Source organism: Dromaius novaehollandiae, chromosome 6 (assembly GCF_036370855.1).
Source record: "Dromaius novaehollandiae isolate bDroNov1 chromosome 6, bDroNov1.hap1, whole genome shotgun sequence".
NCBI lineage: Eukaryota > Metazoa > Chordata > Aves > Casuariiformes > Dromaiidae > Dromaius > Dromaius novaehollandiae.
Genome location: NC_088103.1, coordinates 35,390,181 through 35,408,248, shown reverse-complemented (window position 1 = coordinate 35,408,248; position 18,068 = coordinate 35,390,181). Strand labels below are relative to the sequence as shown.

The window sequence follows — 18,068 nt, the reverse complement described above, 5'->3', positions numbered from 1 at the left end:
GCTGAGGTGCCCAAGAATTAAGGGTTAAAATTACAAAACATCATGATATTGCAGTGCTCTGAACAGTAGCACTAAGCTCTAAGCTATCCACCATTGCAGCAAGCTCCACATCTTAACTGAGGTGTTAAAGGTCCTAACATAAGGGAAGATTCAGGACCTAGGAACAGGATTCACAACAAGCAGCTCGCTGCATTTCACATTTCCCATTACATTTGCAAAACTACCTCCCAATAGCACAGTCCTTGCAGGTTCATGGTAGAAGTCTTGTCTGTGATTATACACTGAGGAAGCGAGTGACTGTCCCATTGATTGGGAATCATAGCTGCTATGTCCTATTCCAGCAGCGTCACTGACACCTCAACAGCCTCAGGAAAGTCACACGCCTTCTTTTCTGTATCTTCCCGTGCACACATGAGCCAAGCCCTGCTCACGGCAGTATCCTGACAAACCAGGGCAAGGGGAAGGCGAGATGGAAGAGACAAAGGTTTATCTCCAGCTCAACCATAACACTTTGGTTTAGGCATCAATTGGCAAAAGTCACAAAATTGCCAGCTGACTCCATCTTTCCACCTATTGCCAGGTCTTGAGCCCTGCACTCATCGTCTCTGCTTCATTCCCGCTCCTGTCTCCGTGCACAGACTCTGTGTCAGGCTTGTTGCTTTCTTCCAGTCGTTTGTCAAGATCATGCTGGCCAGCCATGCAGAAGGTGTTTTCCAAGGGAACCAACAGATGTCAGATAAGCTTTTTCATTAGAAAAGGGACAACCAGGTCGGCTGCAACAGAGAATTACAGGGCTGTGGGACCCACTATGAACAGCAGCATGAATCTCTCCTCAGACAGGGAGCACATGAGGACTGGCCAAAGTACTGATTCCCCAGATTTATGAGAAAATTGCAGCCTGGGTTTACCCTGACTTTATCTGTGAACCACTTAGAAAATCCCTGTCATTACTGCTTGTGTCCACCAATGTCTGTATATAAAGAAGCAGGGCATTTTAAGATGGATAGGGTCAAGAGCAATGAACTCTGGCTAGTGCAAAAGGCACTCTCCGAGCTGCTGAAAGGTTTCTCTGAAATCTAGCCCAGCCAAGCTCCATGCCAAAGAGAAAACAGCTCCTAACACAACCATGCAAGTGCTTCAAAGATCCACAGCGCTACCTGGGATAAAGTCATTGCATACACACGGTAAGAGGCAGACGTGCATATCTGGCAAGCACAGGAGATATGGAAGGGAAGTAACACAGAGCGAAACCAGAGCTCTGGACACATCACTGTATTAGCAACAGCTACAACAGTGTGGCTCTCAGACACCATGGGTGAGAGCAGAGTCCCAGCGTGCTGCGCGTGGTTCAGAGTCATGACAGAAATGCTCCCCTGCTCCTGTGCACTTCAAGTCTACGCAGACGAAGCACAAAAACTGCCTCCACTCAAAGCAAGGCCCAGAGAGATTAAGCAATCTGCTGAAAGCCACACAGTCTATGGAAGAAATGGAGACAGTGTCCTGATCTTTCAACTACCGGCATGTACCCTGCAGGTACCTAGCCATTTAAAAAAAAAAAAAAAAAAGAATTCACTCAATGAGTAATACTGCGTTCCTTTATTATTCTTCACTTTGGAAAAGAATGAAATAAAAAGACACTTTGCCCAGGACTGCAGGGTTTGAGTGCTGGGCTTTTTTTTTTTTTTTTTAACTTTTCCTTCAAGAAAAACAACCATGTCCAGACGAATTAGCTCTAATCACTAAAGATCAAGGTCACAGCATTATTCAGTCTCTGCAAGGACCCACCTGCCCCTTTTCCAAGGGCTGCTCTCCACCCATTCTATTATTTTTAATAACAGGACATGCTGACTCATTATTATTGATTGATTATCCTGCTGACTGTGAAGCACCATTCCCCTCCTTGTTAATTCAAAACTACCTCATTTTTCATACTTCATAAATTAATATATTATTGGAGCTGCAGCAGTAAAGGAGAAAGCCACGTTTCAGAGAGAGGTAGAGAGGAGTGGGAAAAGGAAAGAAGTCTCATAAACCTGCCCTACATCAGGACCCACAGCCATGCCCACCCTGCTGGCAGGCTCGATGATGAACCCCAGGCAGCCCCTACGAGGAGATACATCCCAACAGGCCGTCTTTGCCGCTTTAACCAGGCACGCCACTCTGAGAGCTCATACAAGTCAGCTATGGCTCACTTCATAAAAGCAATGGCTGTGCTAAGTGACAAAATTGCAGCTTTATTTTAGTGGATGTTATAACTTCTGATCTGTCCTTTAATGCTTGCTGGCTAAATTGGAAGAAACTACCTCTTTATTAGATACCGACAGCTGACATCAGGGAAGCTCACATCTGAATGTGGATATGACCTTTCCAGTTCTACCCCATCTCTTCTCTTTACAGCCTCGTACCATCCCCAAGGCCCTGCAGGAGCCTGGCTCTCTAGCGATACAGGGTGAAGTACACAGGCAGAGCAGCAGCAGAGATCCCTGCAATACAGAAGTGTGAGGACATGGAAAAGACAAGAATAATGCATAAAGTTCAGAGGAAAGAGCCCATCTCCATCACCTTGCAGTGACAACTGCAACTCTACACAGTGGGAGCATGAATTTCATTCAGATTTTACTATTAATTACTTGAACAGATTTCTTTAGCAGCAGTTTTAGAGATGGGTCCTATTGTAATTCCTCACTGAAGAAGAATGAAAGAGAAGCAAATAAAGAGGAAGAGAAAGGGCCGGAGTCCTGTAGCTGTGTCCTTTAATGTCCTACAATTCAGAAGGCCTAAACTATGAGAGAAGGATTAGTTTTTTCCCTATTTTCTCACAACCTTATGTAGATTATAAATTTTTCAAGGCAAGGACTGACTTCCATCATCTGTCTGTAGAGAACTTTGTACAACTGGACTCTCATGCACATGGGAGCCTTATGATCAATTGTAGTATCAGGGCAAAGTCACAGCGTCTACCATTCCTGCGGAGATCAGGCCTATGGTGCACCAGGCAGCAGCTAAGCAGAGATTTCAGGATCACAGTTCCAGTCCTTGGTGAGTAAAATGACATAGCAGGTGTCTGACTGCTTTTTTTTCTTAATTTAAATACATTGCGTCTACATGGTTACTTTTATCAACTAGACTCACAATATCTGTGAAGACTAAACTGACATTTATTTAAAAAGAAATTTTCCATATCACCAACTTAGACCCTCCTTTTATGCCCTATCTCTATTAATTGAATCCTGCATTAGGCTTGCATTTCAATACTTACCTCAGCACTACCCAAATGTGTACTAAATGAGTTCAGAAAACTATGAAAAAATGCAAGTAAAAGCTATTGTAATGCATAAGCACAAGGAGATGAAATGCATAGGTGCATAAGACTGCACATGGGCAACCCTAATTCTGGAATTTCATAATATAGGATTTTTTTTTCTTTGCACACACTGAAACAATGGCTTTCAACGTAGCATCTGTAAGACAGGTATAAATAGAAACAGATACCTCTCCGTCCCTCCACCCCCATTAAATAATGCCATCTGTGAGATTTTATTAATTATCTGTTCTGCGCTTATTTTAGAAACAGTTGACATGGGCAGTGGGTGAGGTTCCACGGGTTTTTTGTTTAATGCACTTGCTTTTTCAGAGAAATAACTGAAAAAGCTCCAAGAATCTCCAGTTTTCATGTTCGTGCCTACTGAAGGACAGCCATCCCTGGGATACAACAATCACATTGTCCCAGACTAAGAAAGGGGTTTTATGCCAAGTCAGAAGTGGTAAAATCTAAACCTGCATAAGACCAGTCCTTACTAGTTTCTTCTTTCTTGAAGTACAGGACCCTACAGGTCAGCTCAGGTCTCAGTGGGGCACCTGACATGCCAGATCCCAGTCTCAGGCTGTGGCAGGGCAGAGTGCCCTCTCCTGGGGGTGCCTTGATTACAAGGATCCCCAAAGAGGCAGAATCCCCAAACAATACAGTCCTGACCAAGTTGACAATAGCAAATAGCTTGTGAGATCTCAGCGTAGGAGAAAGGTCATAACAGGGAAGCACAAGCCTGCAAGGTGGCACCCACACCAGGTTCACATCCAGCAGGTGAGGGTTGGACAAGTCCAAGACTTGGACCAGAAGGACATGAAATATCTGGAATTAAAGAGATTCTTAGATACTGCAATGATGTGTACTGATAAATAAATACATATAAAACTGAACAGTATTACCTTAATAAAAAGTACCTAAATCTTAAGCTATTGTTTGTTCATGCATTCCACCCAGAAGTTTCAAAGTGCTTTACAAAGAGCAATGAATTTAATCTGCAAAGCCCTATTTACCAGATGATGAAAGCGTTCATTAAAAAAGAAAATAATAATTAACAAAGATTTTGAGCATACTCAAAAAGACCGTATATTTTAAGAGTATTCTAATAATGCTACTATTTTGCATCAGCATCTAGACGCCTTCCATTCACTGATGTTCCATTCACTTTTAAAAAACTAATACATTATTCCTACCAGCATAGGGAAACTGTATTTCCTGCCCAGTAAAGGTCAGGAGAAGCAACAGAGAGAAGATGTGACTTTTCTGAATTGAAAAGGGACAGTAAAAAACCCTTCAAAAGGAGAAATTTCTCAAGCCTTCTACTTCAAGTATTACAACACATTCGTATTTCAAGAGAACCCATTTCAGAGGGTTTCAGGTCATAATTCTGCAAACACATACAATAAAAAAAAAACTTTCTTTTCTGAGGTAGGAAGTTCAAGCTGATCTTACCCAGACAAGTAGAGAGACTCCCATGTATAAGGGCTCCCAAGACTGAACCCTGCAGATCAAACATCAAGTCACACATCCTCTGACTCTGCTATGCATACTATGAGCGACCTTAAGGAAATCACCTTTGCTTCATCAGAAAGTGAAGGAAAATGATACTTCTTCATTCCCGTCTTTATTCCCTATTTAAATTGTCAGTTCTGAGACAGACAGCGACTGTCCCTGAAGTGCATTTACCAGACAGAATATACTGCGATGCTGACCACACCACAGTCACACTTGTACAACCTATTGGTATGAATGGAGAAACCGAGTTCAGCCGATCCAGACGCTGTGTTTTAGAGCCACAGCCTTTCTGGTGTATCAGCAGGCAGGTTCTGCCCACCGAGGCTCTGGAGGGAGTGACATGTTTTTCAGAGGGCTGAGAAGCCCAGGAACGTCCTACATAGCTCAGTGAGTCCAGAGAAGGGGTGCAAGAAGAAATGATTACAACTCAATTTGCAGCTCAGGTAATTTAGTCCCTGTTAATGGCAGCTGCAAAGCCAAGAGCTATTCAGTAAATGTATTTCTTTGGGCTGAAGGAAAAGATTAGGGATAAAAGACAGTGGAAAGAAATAGTTCTATTACTCCTCCCCCATGGCTGTAGCTCAGCCCACCACCTTTGTGTTACAAATACGGTCTCTGGGATCACACCAGCAAGTGTCAGTTTGCAGTGTCACATGCTGTTTATCACAGCGTCAGCATACTAAGGAAAAAGGGTCCAAAGAAACCTTCCATCTGCTGAATGGCCTTAGGATACTCCAGAGCTCAGTTCCTCACTGATAGCTCAGGCTGCAATCTTCGGGAAAGAAAAAAAAAAAAAACAGCAGATGACTAATGGGAGCTCTGGCAAAGGATGGCAGCTCAGTTCAGGCTGGGTTAGCAAGCATCAGGTGTGTGCTGGAACCACTGCTTCATCAGCCTCTCACACATCTGAGGAGCAGGGAGAAAATAAAATGCTGCAGAATCCCCACTGGGATCAAACGGGGTAAGATACAAAGGCAGAAACAAAACCAATTCAGACCACTGTTCCGCCCTGAGGCTCCACTCACAGCTCAGGAATTCCCTTTGGAGATGCATGAGACCAGCAGGGGTTTGCTCCCAATTTATTACTCTTTAAGTGTGCAAGAAGAAATAAAAAGGAAGTCAAAGGGATTTGCACTCAGTTAGGATCTCCAACTCCTGTAAGAGCACAGGTGTCGCTCTCAATGTGTTTGCTAGCTTCCAGTTAGGTAGACACATTCCTCTGCAATTGCAGTATTAGTCACCATTAACTTCTTCCTTCATTAACCTGAACTGCAACGCAGCATTGCTCTCTGCCAGCTCATAAACAGTTGTCTCACTTCATCCCTAAGAAGCTATGTAGAAACAAACCTAATTAGACTCAGCTTTCAGAGCTTCCGACTCGTCAAATACCTCCAAGCATTTCTTGTTCTGATGGGCTGAGTCCAGAGGCATGAGTAGGTACGAGAGGTGCCTACGCATACCTTTGGGTTTTATGGCATCAGCGATTCAGGCTGCCCTTCTATTTTGACTCTGTGACATTTGGGAAACTAGTCTGCAAAACCATTTCCTCAAAGCTCTTTGACTGAGCAGCACAACTTTATTTCTGCCTTATGCTCTTTGCAGCTACTGTTCACATCCCTTAGCTAGAAGGTCTACTGATAAACAAAACTTCTCATGCTTCAGTTCTGCTATAAGGAAAAAAAATGGGTGGATTCCTCATTTCGGCCCCTGTTTCTGGGTGATATTTTTTTCTGCGCAGAGAGTCGGCATAATACCACCTACAATGATGATTGTAAAAGCACAGGAAAAAAAGCTAAAGACGACTGCATCCAACTGAAATTCAAAGCAAATTCATGAAGGAAGGTCTTTCTAAGACATCAGAACTGTCATCACAGATCTTACATGTAATCAAGGCCTCGCGTTTATCCACTTCTCATCTGAACAATACTGTATACAGGCAAGTGGCTTCTGGTTTGATTTTGTCAGTTAGAGTTGTCATTCTCTTCCTTTTTTTCCTCTCTTTTTTCTTTTAAATGCTTTTTAACTCCATCCCCTCAACCTGCACAAGAATCCCAAGAGAGGGATTTTTAGAGATAAAAGTTTCCTAGTAAAAACTGGGTTTTCAAGTAAACAACAGCTTCACCAAGAATATTCACTCTTCACATAGCATTTTGTGGAAAAAATAATACAAGAAATCTATGGTTCAACAATTCCTTGGGATTCAAAATGGCACCTTGGTGCCTGAAAGGAGCAGCACTTCAGCTACACAGGATTTCTGTCCTGCTCTGCTTTCTGCACTCCTTGGAAGGACTCACTCTACATATCTCTATCCTGTTACCAACAAACAAGAAGAAAGCAAATGTTAATGAGACAGGTGATCTTACCCAAGAGACCTGCCCATGCCAAAGAACAGGGACTCAAAGCACTTCAGCTCCAAGAAGTGCTATTTTGAAGTGTGGGCAGTTAATCAAAGAATTTCAGGCTTGGTTATTTGTAGAAAATACCTGATTTTCTAACAAAAAGTTTTCAGCACCACCAACAAAAAAACCCAACAAAACTGGGATAGAGAGAAAACGGGAATTAAACAAGTCAGGAGAAATGTCCATATTAAAACAGAAGAGACTGTTTTTCCCCTAGCACTTTGGAAGAAATAAACAACTGTAATTCCCACACTGTTGTAAAAATCTGTCTGAAGTAAAACATAACTAACGCCCAAAAAAACAGCATTAAAGGTCAGCAGAGAACTGAGATTCTCCTGCCCAGCAGAGAGCAAGCAGCCTTTTGTCATGTCCCTAAAGACAGAACAGAGGCGTGCAGTCGTGGGGTAGATAAGTCAAAGCTATGAATTCTTGACTCCCACCTTTTCACAGCACTCAACCTTTAAATCGCAGTCATCTGCGAGGAAGGTGCGTTGCTAAACATACATGAATGTTCTCCTCTCTGAAGTTCACTGCTGAATCATCAGGCTCACTGCAACCTGTACGCTCACTGCTGACTGGGCCAAAGCAGATACTTTCTCACGTGGCCTCTCCGGCAAACAACCTGGTGGGCGGATGCACTGAAGGGAAAGACGGATCCTGGAATACTCACTGCTGATTAGAGCCTCTTCATGGGGGAGGAAGCATCACAACAGGCACTTGGCTTCCCACCGTGACTCAAAACAGTAACTCTTAAGAAAGCCATAGCCCCCAGGAGTTCAGAGTAGTCCAATTGCTATGTCTGACGATCACACGGAATTTCACAGTACTAATGAGAACTCAATCCAGATTTTCCTGATCTAAATACTAGCCCCAACCATGGAAGTGAAAAAAGAAAACAGCCCAACCAACCGCCAGCACAGCAGATAAAAGTCCAGCAGTTTCACTTCCCAACAGCAGAGTCCACATGTACCCTGGCCAGTCACAAAGTGCCATGAAACCATGAGTCTGTTAGTTCTTAGAAAAGGGGAACTAGCAGCATGACTGCTTCACAGGCAGGCAAGGAAGCCCTGGCTCACGGCAGAAAACATCTGCTCTGGTGCAGCCATCCCTGATGGGGATATACATTCAGAAGGGGCTGCAGCGCACTTGACTGTCCCCTTACAGCTGCACTCTGGAGTGGCCCCTTTCACGTGCCGAGGGCTCGCTCAGATCAGCAAACCAGCCCTGACCACTAGCAATGATGCAAGATGGGCAAGAGGAAGCATAGCTGGGAAGAGGTGTTCTTGACCACTCCATTTGACATCTGCCTCTCATTACACTGGTTTAATCACCACTGTAAAACCTCAAATTACACAACCAAAGGGGCATTTTTCAAATACCTTCTTGCGATTTCTAGGAATTGCCCTGCACAGACACTCCCCATCTCACCTCTGCATGCAGCCAGCAGCAGGACGGGTTAGCAGCTGGCTGCAGGGGCTCTGAGACCCAGCCCTGCTGCCTCTGCTGGGCACCACGTGGGTATGCAGCTAAGCCGTCTCAGCTCTCCGTCTCGGCTACGAGCCTCTATGCCTTGGCTAACTGTGGGAGTTGATATCAGCCAGCAGCAATTTGTAAAACCAAGGCACACTCACAGACTGAATCCGGCCTGCAAGTGCCAAACACCAGCACAGCTAGGAGATGCCTAGGGAGAACTGAGGCCATCATGGATTCATCATCATGATAACAGCAGGGACTGTTTCTTCATCTCTTCCCCTCTCTCTCCTGAGCTGCCTTTTTCCTTTTCAGGAACAAGGACAAGACCTCTCCACCGATTTTGCCAACTGATAAACAGTAATGACTGGCTGGTTTCACAGAGGAGCACCAGGCAGGAAGGAGGGATCAGCTGCTTCCAGGCTGTTCCACGCTGCCCAGCACTCAATTTGCTGTGGCAGGGAGGATATTACAGGACAGGGCAGGAGATCTAACACTGACAGGGTTAACATTCAATGCTCTGCTGGGGCTCTCTGGCTAGGGATGGGAGAGACACATAGAAGCCGCTTAGAAGGAAGCCTAAAGAACATGAAATGAATAAAATTGACTAAGTATATAAACCAACTGCAACAAAAGTTTTTAGCTTAAAAAAGGAGGAAAGCCAACAATATGTGAAGCTAACAGGGGACTTGATTTTGCTATCAAAGTTATATAGCAGATGCTCAGATATGACCTTTGAGGGTGGCAATAGAAAACCCAAAAAGCGAATGAAAGATTTCAGGGCCTAAAGGAGCCATTATGTCATCAAGTCTGACCTCCATGTGCAGGTTCATTCCTGCATTAAGCTCAAAAACTTATGCTTGATATAGTTTCCAGAAAGGTAGCCACTTTGTGAGAAAAAACAACCACACACACTTTAAAAAAAAAAAAAAAAAAAAAGTATGAGTGTTGGAGTGCCATAATTCAGGATCTCTGATAAGCTCTCAGAGGGGCTATATGCCCTCCCATGAGTGTAAGGTGTGCATCAGGCATGGCTTTCTTGGGGGTAAGAAGGAAGAAACACAAAGGAGTGAGTGACAGGCTCCCAGATCCTGAGTGGAAGCCATGTCTCACCCAGCTGCTCAGACCCTCCATTTCGACCTTGGTCCCATCTGATCTCCTGTACTGCAATAAGCAGAGATGCTGCTTTTGAGATCACCCTCCTGCCATAACCTGGAACCACTGAGCACTGAAATACAGTAGAAGCCACCAAAAAACTTGCCATATTCACACCAAAAATAAAAGAAATTGGAAACAAAAAGCTTTTATTTAGAAGAAGAAAGAAAAAGAGCAGCTTTTAAATCCTCTTTCCTCATAATTTAATTGAGCCCAGGGTTATGCCACAATTCAGGTAAAAGATGTTTATGTAACTGGCATTTGGCTGAATGTATAATTCCTATTTAACAGCTGAAGAGAGGCATTTTGGGGCTTCAAAGAAATCTGACAGGTAATTCCCACTATAGTTCTGCAGGGTAGCTGAGAGGTAATTATCCTTCTCACTAGTAAATCAATTAGGGACGAAAGTATGGAAAGCTTTTCCCCTCCTCCAAGTAGCTGCTAATCCTCTAAGCACTAATGAGCAGAGAGCATTAGCAATAGTGTGCGAACCCATCAAAAATCGACAGGAGCTGTGAGGCAGGCAGGGTCCCATCAGTACCTGGGAGCTGATGCCGAAGGAGAAAATATGTTGCCTGGCAAGGGTCTGCACGTTTCGTTGTGTACGCACAGCCCTTGTGCACATCTGCTGCTTTTGGTGTCTTCCTCCCACTGTTTGTTGCCTAAAACAAAGATCTGTTTTTGAGGCTAGCAAGGGATCACTGCATTTTGTTCAACTGGCCAGCACTCACACTGTTAGAGGTGAAGGACAAGGGATCTATCTAGGTTTTCTCTATCAGGGTGCAACTGATTGACCTTCTGCTTTGTGCTTCATTATTGGTGGTTGCCCATGGGAGCTCAGCGAAAACGTGATGCTTACTCTGCAGGTCACTGAAACAATATTCACCCAGAGAGACTTGGCAAAGACTACAACCTAAGTACCTTTTGTGTGGCGCACAGCTTTATGACTCTGTAAGGAGTAGGTGCACAAGTAAGCCTGATACTGAATTTGACAAACCCCAGATACTCCAGTGCAGTGACACCTTCTCCAGGCACTTTTCAAATGCTGCACGGATGCCTGGAATTGCTTTGCCTGTCAACAAAGCAGAGTCAGCTCTGGGTCAGGACAAACCAGCCACTTCACCATGCACAGTAACAGTGTGCATAAATTTAGCAGACATGGAAAGAATGAAAACCAGCTGTCCCCACAGCAGGCAATACTGAAGCCTGGTTTCCTGTGGATTTTCCTTACAGCCCATCTCTACATTTCAAAAGACTTTTCAGAGGCTAGACGAAGAGGGAAGACAGGCAGGTCCAGAAATCATTTACTTAAAAGACTATCACTTGAAACAAGAAAACAGCAGGTAAAGAGGGCTCTGCATGTCACTATATGATGAAATGTAAGTGTTATTAACAAAAAGAGAGAGAGAGAGAGAAAAAAGACTGCTAAATCTGTAAAGGCTGATAGCTTGAGAAGTTGCTAGAAGATAACCATATATCCTAGTACTCTGATTAGCGAGGGAGAGTTTACGCCAGTGACGTAGGATTTGTAACCAAGCATATTGCCTCTGATTTTGGGTGGGCAGAGTTGCTTTGGAAACAGGATGAACAAGAATTAACTCTTCAGCTAGCTTTGTGGATCCATCGTGTTGGATTTAGAAGAGGGGGGCTTTTGGGCTTTTTTTCCTTTTTAAAGGCCAGAAGAGTTCATTACAAAAATAATTCATTTCCATTTTGCTCAGAACAAAGAAGTCGAGGTAGTTTTCAAGCGATTCAGCTTCTGCATCAGAAAAAATAAAAGCTGACCCTTGCCCACTGCCTGCTCCCTCTCCTCCATATACTCAAACACACATATATGGTTGTCTATAGTAATCAGAGCTATGATTGCCTTAAGGTTGAATACATTGAAATAAACATCAATCTTGAAACCTCTGTGGACTGACCAATGATGGAAAAAACAATAGTAATAATAATAACAGTATGAGTAGCAAAATACAACTTTGGAAACCTATGGAGGGAGGCAGGAGATGGGCAGTTTGGAAGTGATCCAGCAGAAGGGGCTGTACACCATCCAAGCACATAACTCCCCTGACAGCAATTAGCTACACGCTGCAGCCCTCCCACATTGATTTCTGTGGGTAGCTGAAAGCACCTTTGTCCCGCTACCTCCCTTGAATCAGCACAGCCACTAATTTTAAATCAAAAAGGCACTGAGTAGTAACTCCTGGGCTGCGCTATGCGAGCCAGCCACAGCCCTAATTGCATCACGTGGGAAGTGTGAGCAGGGGGTTGAAAGCTATGACCTCATATTCTCTCCTACACATTCAAATCAAATCTTAGGTCTCCCACCCACTCTCCCAGGCATATTCTCCTTTCAGCCCCCTTACGTGATGTAACCAGTGAAAATGTCATTTACATCTTTACCTCCAACTCCTCCGTCAAGCTCGGAAAGCATAAAAGGGAAAAACGTCGAATGCAGGAAGGAATGCCTTTTACTCAGTATTTCTAATAATAAAGTGACAGAGAAGTCAAGGGAAGGTGTATTAGCTGAGGCCAGTATTAGCAAGAATCCCAGAAGCATTTGTGCAAGTTCAGCTTGTTTAAAGGTATAATAGTCGGAAGCAAATAAAAGCAACCCTTTTATTTCTCTAACAACAGACTAGACACATTCAGCAGGAGATTAAGGACTCCATCCTGATCAAAATAGTCAAAAATAGGCAAAATAGACAATTCTGCCGAACTCGATGGAAATGCACTAGCGTAACTTGGAGCACAAACCTGAGCTCTCATGAATCGCCAATGGATTTTATTTTAGGGTCATAATTCCTCTCAGAACGAACACAATGTTGTAATTTTATTTCTATAGCTACCAGCTCGCTGACTCTCCCTTACCTTCCTCTTGTTAGTGGGACTGACATAAAGGTAGCTCAGCACAGTCTTCAAGCCTACTTTGTCATTTAGCTTTTCATAGGTAGTGCCATAGTCTGTCGACCTGGAGAAAAGAGGAGACAAAAAGAGTTTGTGTGGTTATCAGAACTCAATGGAGGAAAATGATCATGCAAACTGATACTCAAAGTTACAGCTTGACCATTATTACACTACTGAGCATTACTACCCTTACAACAGCAGCTTTTGTGTTTCATTCAGGGTGGCCAGCTAGAAAGGGAAGAAAACTGGAGTCCTTTGGGCAGGGTCTGTCTCTGTATCGATTGCTCCTACAGTGCATGGGGAACTATGGTGTCACCGGGAGGATCTCCGTGGACTTCAGGGGGTTCTGCTCTCATGCATCCAATTGTGGTTGATATCTATAAGGGAGGACTGATCTCAGCAGCACCCTTAGCGCAGAAACTCTTTTTTCAAACAAATCCAATAAAGGAATTGAAATTAAACACACCATCAACAACTTTATTTAAGTAGGGTGATTTTCGACTTTGAGATAGGGATCCAAAAGCAGCTCAGATTTGTAACAGCTAGAGAAAAATCTATCTAAACTGGCATCTCGAGTCCTCAATCTCCCCCATCCTACTTTGTGCCAGGAATTTAATTTATCTGAGTTATAGAGACAGATTCAGTCCCCTACACTAGCAAATCCCACCAGGAGGAGCAGATGATCTGGGGGTGGCATTACCCATTTGTGACTGGAGAAAAGGGCTACTTCGTCACAGAGGGTTTTCTGCAGCTTCCTCCTCCTCATTTGTGGGCATGGTTGAAACCCCCCTTTGCCCTGCTTATTTCTTTTCTCTGTTTTCATACTCAGCTCTTCCTAACAAACAAGATTTTTTTTCCTATCAGGACAGATCAACAATTATCTAGTCTAGGATCCGACCTTGAACAGTGGTCAACACCAGCTGCTTTAGGAGTGGGTGTACTGAACTGCATGCAGAGCCCACCCACCACACCCAAACAGCAGGGAGGACCCAGCTCCTGACTCCACACATGCTCTAACATATAGAGGAAATACAATCCTTACCAGGCAGCTGGGGAAAGACCCTGTCAAAGAGCCTCCCTGGACAAACTTAGTATTTTATTAAAATGAGAATTTGTTCATGGCCCCTGACTTCCTCTCCTTAATCATCCTTCTTACTGAACAGGTGATTAAAGAACATTTAGAAATTCAACACTTTTCTTGGAAATGAGCTCCAGTAATTTTCTAATTTTCTAAGCTCAGCAAGCCTCCAGCATCAGCAGCCTTGTGCTTTTGCTCAAGACCAACCCTCTGCTGCTTGTCCACTTGACATAGAAATGGCCCATGTCAATCTTTTGGCATCACAGTGAGCAGCACTGCTGCGCCCAGCAGCTCTGGACTCCTGCAGAACTGAGCAATGCCAGAGCCTACACCCGGCCCGGGGCCGTCTCCTCGTTGCTTTGGTGCGGCTAGTGCCAGGCAGAAGCACACTGAAAGGGCCACGCTGCAAAACCAGATGGCTGGTTTCAGGCTTCCAGGTCAATCAGTAATAAAATCCATGAGGTGAGAGGCTTTATTTTATTACTGATGAGGCTCTAACACATTTACTTCTGCATATCTTTCAAGCACAATTTCTGTTTTGCTAACTGGTTCTTTCCTGAAATGCGCTGAACTAACTAACCTTCCTCCTATGAACTTCCAATCAGGGGTGTTTCAAATCTCACACAAACTCCTTGCTTTGGGGTTTAGCTCTTTAATACTAAACCCCTGCGTAGCTATCAATACCATACAAATTACTTAGCAGCTTTCCCTTCCAGCAAACTTTGAAACTGAAGCAGCTCAATTAATAAAACTGAATAATTCAGGACAATTAATTCCACTGCACGAGGCCTCCAATACATACAAATTCAACAGGTCAGGAGTCCTCAAGTAACACTAAGCTCTAAGCAGTGGATAACAGATGGAGGGCAAACACTGAGGTGCTTCCTCGGGCCACCCCCTGCCAGCGGTGCTGAAGTGCCGAACAGGCCACATCTGTGACTATCCGTGTATCAGCCACCAGCCAATGAAAGAGATCACTGGTTTCAATCAGCATTCAAAGAGAATACAAATAACAGTTTAATATTCTCACAGAACTACTTTGGTTTTGTTCTCCGAGTCATTTTCAGATCTCCCAAAATGCCTTGCACTTCTAAAGATGCAGGCTGGATGCCCTAATGACTCTTTCTCATTAAACCATTATCACTCATTGCATTTGCCCTTTCAAAGAATAGCTAGAAAGGAAGGAGGATCATTATTTCGTTAGCTTCTCTAAGGCTTTCTTTATTATGATGACAGTCACCACTGGCTTCACAGAAACATCTCAAAGGATATCACAATAATACACTGTATTTCCATAGCACTTTCCCATCCAGAGATCCTAAAGCTTTTGTCTGGTGTTAATCCATTCAAACTAACAAAGTCCCAAGGGCCATACTGGGAAATATTATCTCCATTTCAGAAATGAAAAAAACTGAAAGCTTGCATAGGTAAAGACCCATTTTTTTCAAAGGCAGGCATCTACAATTAATCATTTCAACTTCTTTATTTATCCAGTGCATTGCCTGATACTCAAAGCTGCTAAACCCCTAACACTACCCAGTTCCCTAGTTTGAAAACAACTATTTATTGAGGCATCGATAAAGTTGGCTGCCTAATTTTAACAACCTAAGCCTGAACATTTTCACAGACGTGACCTACACACGGAACAGAACAGTTCTGGCTCAGCTTTTAATCTTAGCTTGAACCCTTCAACATTACTAACTATTCATCTTTACAGTCACAAATTCCTAACTGAGCTATCACATGTCCTTACAGTTGCTTGATACTACGTGCTGCCAGGATATGACATTTTTTCCCATTCCACTAGTTTAAATAGCATATACTTCAAAGCACACATTGAATGGGTCAAGGGAAGAAAATGTTATAGCTATACAAAATTGACAAAAGACTCAATGAAAGAAAAGAGCTCTTCCATACGTCACATCCTAAATGCCTGCTTTAACTTTGGTTGGGACTTTATGTCCACCCGATACAGCCTAGCTGATTCCTCTGGGTTACTCCCTTAAGCCGTCACTAAGAACTGAGCATCTTCAAGAGCCTTACTGCCCTCAGTCTCAGGTTGTGGCAGCGTCACATCCCCATCACTGGCTGAACACATGCCAGCATTTAAAGATCCTCAGATTAATTAGCTGATATTTGATGATTGCTTTTAACTATATATATAGATAATTTTTATATATATACATAGAGTGCATATATTCACACACACACTTAACATGGTTTCATAGAACAAATTGTTGCACCTCAGTACACCACTGGTATCACTCAAGTTGTTATAATGTGGGATAGATTCTGGCAATATATAAAGAAGCTGTAAAGCTCAGCCCATGCATTTTGTCCCATGTGTCTTTGCTCACTGATTTTACAGTGTTTCACTGTTCCCTCTACCCTGCATTCCACCCTACCAACCAAACTGCTGGCAATACCCCAAAAAAGGTTGCAGAGTACAAAGCAATAAAACTCAATGGGAAGTCCAGTCTTGAACAGACCTTTGTCTATTCCAATTTGGGCTTTTCAGTTTTTATAACCAGCGACCCCCACGGCCATGAGGAGGAATCTTTTTGCTAGTTTCAGGAGGATAAGGCAAGACTGGATCCAGTGTAACACAGTTCCATATTCTTATAACCAAAATAAGTAAATGAGGCTTTCCCTGAACATGCTGTGGCACTAAATTCTATGTATTCCCTTGGGAGAAGCAAGATTTATAAGGTAATTAATTTGTTAGGAGACTGAAAGCTCTCTTATAACCATATTTTGGTATAAATAGTTGGGAAAGGCAGTCATCTGCTTGATTCCACTACCCTGACAGGCCGTCACACATTGCAACCACTGCTGCACCCGCTCACCCAGTCTGGCAGAGCAGGGCCCAAGGGCCACACAGAGGGCAAGAAGCTTCTCTCTACCAAGCCTAGTCATAACATGATGTATTGAAACTCAGAAAGTCCACCTTATTCCTATAGTTCTGAGCTTAGGCTTCCTTGCAAATCCACAGACAAGCAGACATGAGCCAGTAGACTCTTCATGGTAAGATTCACTCACCACAGGGTCATGAAACGAGTGTGGAGAGAGAGGAAAAAAAATTGGAAAGGACAACTGCTCACCTGGGAGAGCAATGGGAGGGCTGCCTTACACTCTGAGATGAGGTTACCTCCAAAAAGGACACAGCTCTGTTGAAGGCCATCTGAGTATCTTTCAGAAGAAACTTTATTTCAGATGGTTTCTATCTTAGGTCTCTGCCCAGCAAAGGAAACGGGGTTTTGTTTGCCTGCAGTCCCAGCTATTCAGCTATGGAGATAGCCTGTAAAATATGTCTCAGTCTCTCAGGAGCAAGAGCTGTAAATGCTGGGACTGGTTGGCTGGGAGGGACAGTCAAACCCCTGGAGTGTACGTGTGCCACCAAATCCCCTGTCCTCTGTGTCTGTTACTCTCCCTGACTGCACAGGGAAGGAGCAGGTATGGTTTTGATTTTAGATTCTCAACTTTTTTCCTGAGATGCTGAAGCTTACGCATTCATCTCCAGATCAGTCCCCTACAGACACATGCCCAGCCTCACACTGAGAACCGTGTGGGAGCACAGCTCTGCTCAAATCAGCATGAGAATATCCCGGTCCTCCACGCGCTTCAGAGAGCAACAGGAGCACACACAGCCCAGATTAACATTTCCCTCTCTTCTCCTGTGCCTGCAAATTGTCTGCCTGCAGTATACCTGTCTCTCTATGCCCCCCAGACAACTTCTTGTTTCTACCAATTGGCCCGCTTTCTCCCAGTTTGACAGAGAAACAAAAATCCCAGAGAAACAAAGTTTGTACAAGCTTCATGAAAACCAGCAGCCAGTGAAAGGAGAGCAAACTTATTAGTGCTTCCTGCTCAGAAAAAAGCTGCAGCATGAAACCAGATCTCATGAGACACAAAAGCAGGCACATCTCTGTGCATAGCCAGCTGCAGGAAAACATTCAAACACAGCTCACATATTAACACACTACAAAGCACCCGACAGCACGACACAAGAAGTCAGGCTCCCTAACTTCCACTGCTCGTGCATCAATTTGTTTCTCCATCTCTCCTTCCCCTCCTCTCCTCCTCAATTTTCCCTCCCTGATACAGGTGTTCCTGAAGCTACAACACACTGAGAAGAGATTCCTCCAAAGCCCGAGTTCAGCTTGCCTATCCTCAAGTGTGAGTGCCTGTGGCCAGCCACCTTAGTGACAGTAAGTGGCCCAGGACACAAACAAAAGCCGAC

The 18,068-nt window shown here is 43.8% G+C and overlaps 1 protein-coding gene across 1 annotated transcript in view; it reads right to left on the bottom strand.

Annotated features, from left to right (window-relative positions):
- SORCS3 (sortilin related VPS10 domain containing receptor 3) overlaps positions 1-18,068 on the bottom strand; it is a 321,068-nt gene that overhangs the window by 156,111 nt on the left and 146,889 nt on the right. The window contains exon 3 of the mRNA XM_026117524.2: positions 12,715-12,814. Within this exon, the coding sequence (XP_025973309.2) occupies positions 12,715-12,814 (100 nt within the window). The remainder of the gene's footprint in view (positions 1-12,714; positions 12,815-18,068) is intronic.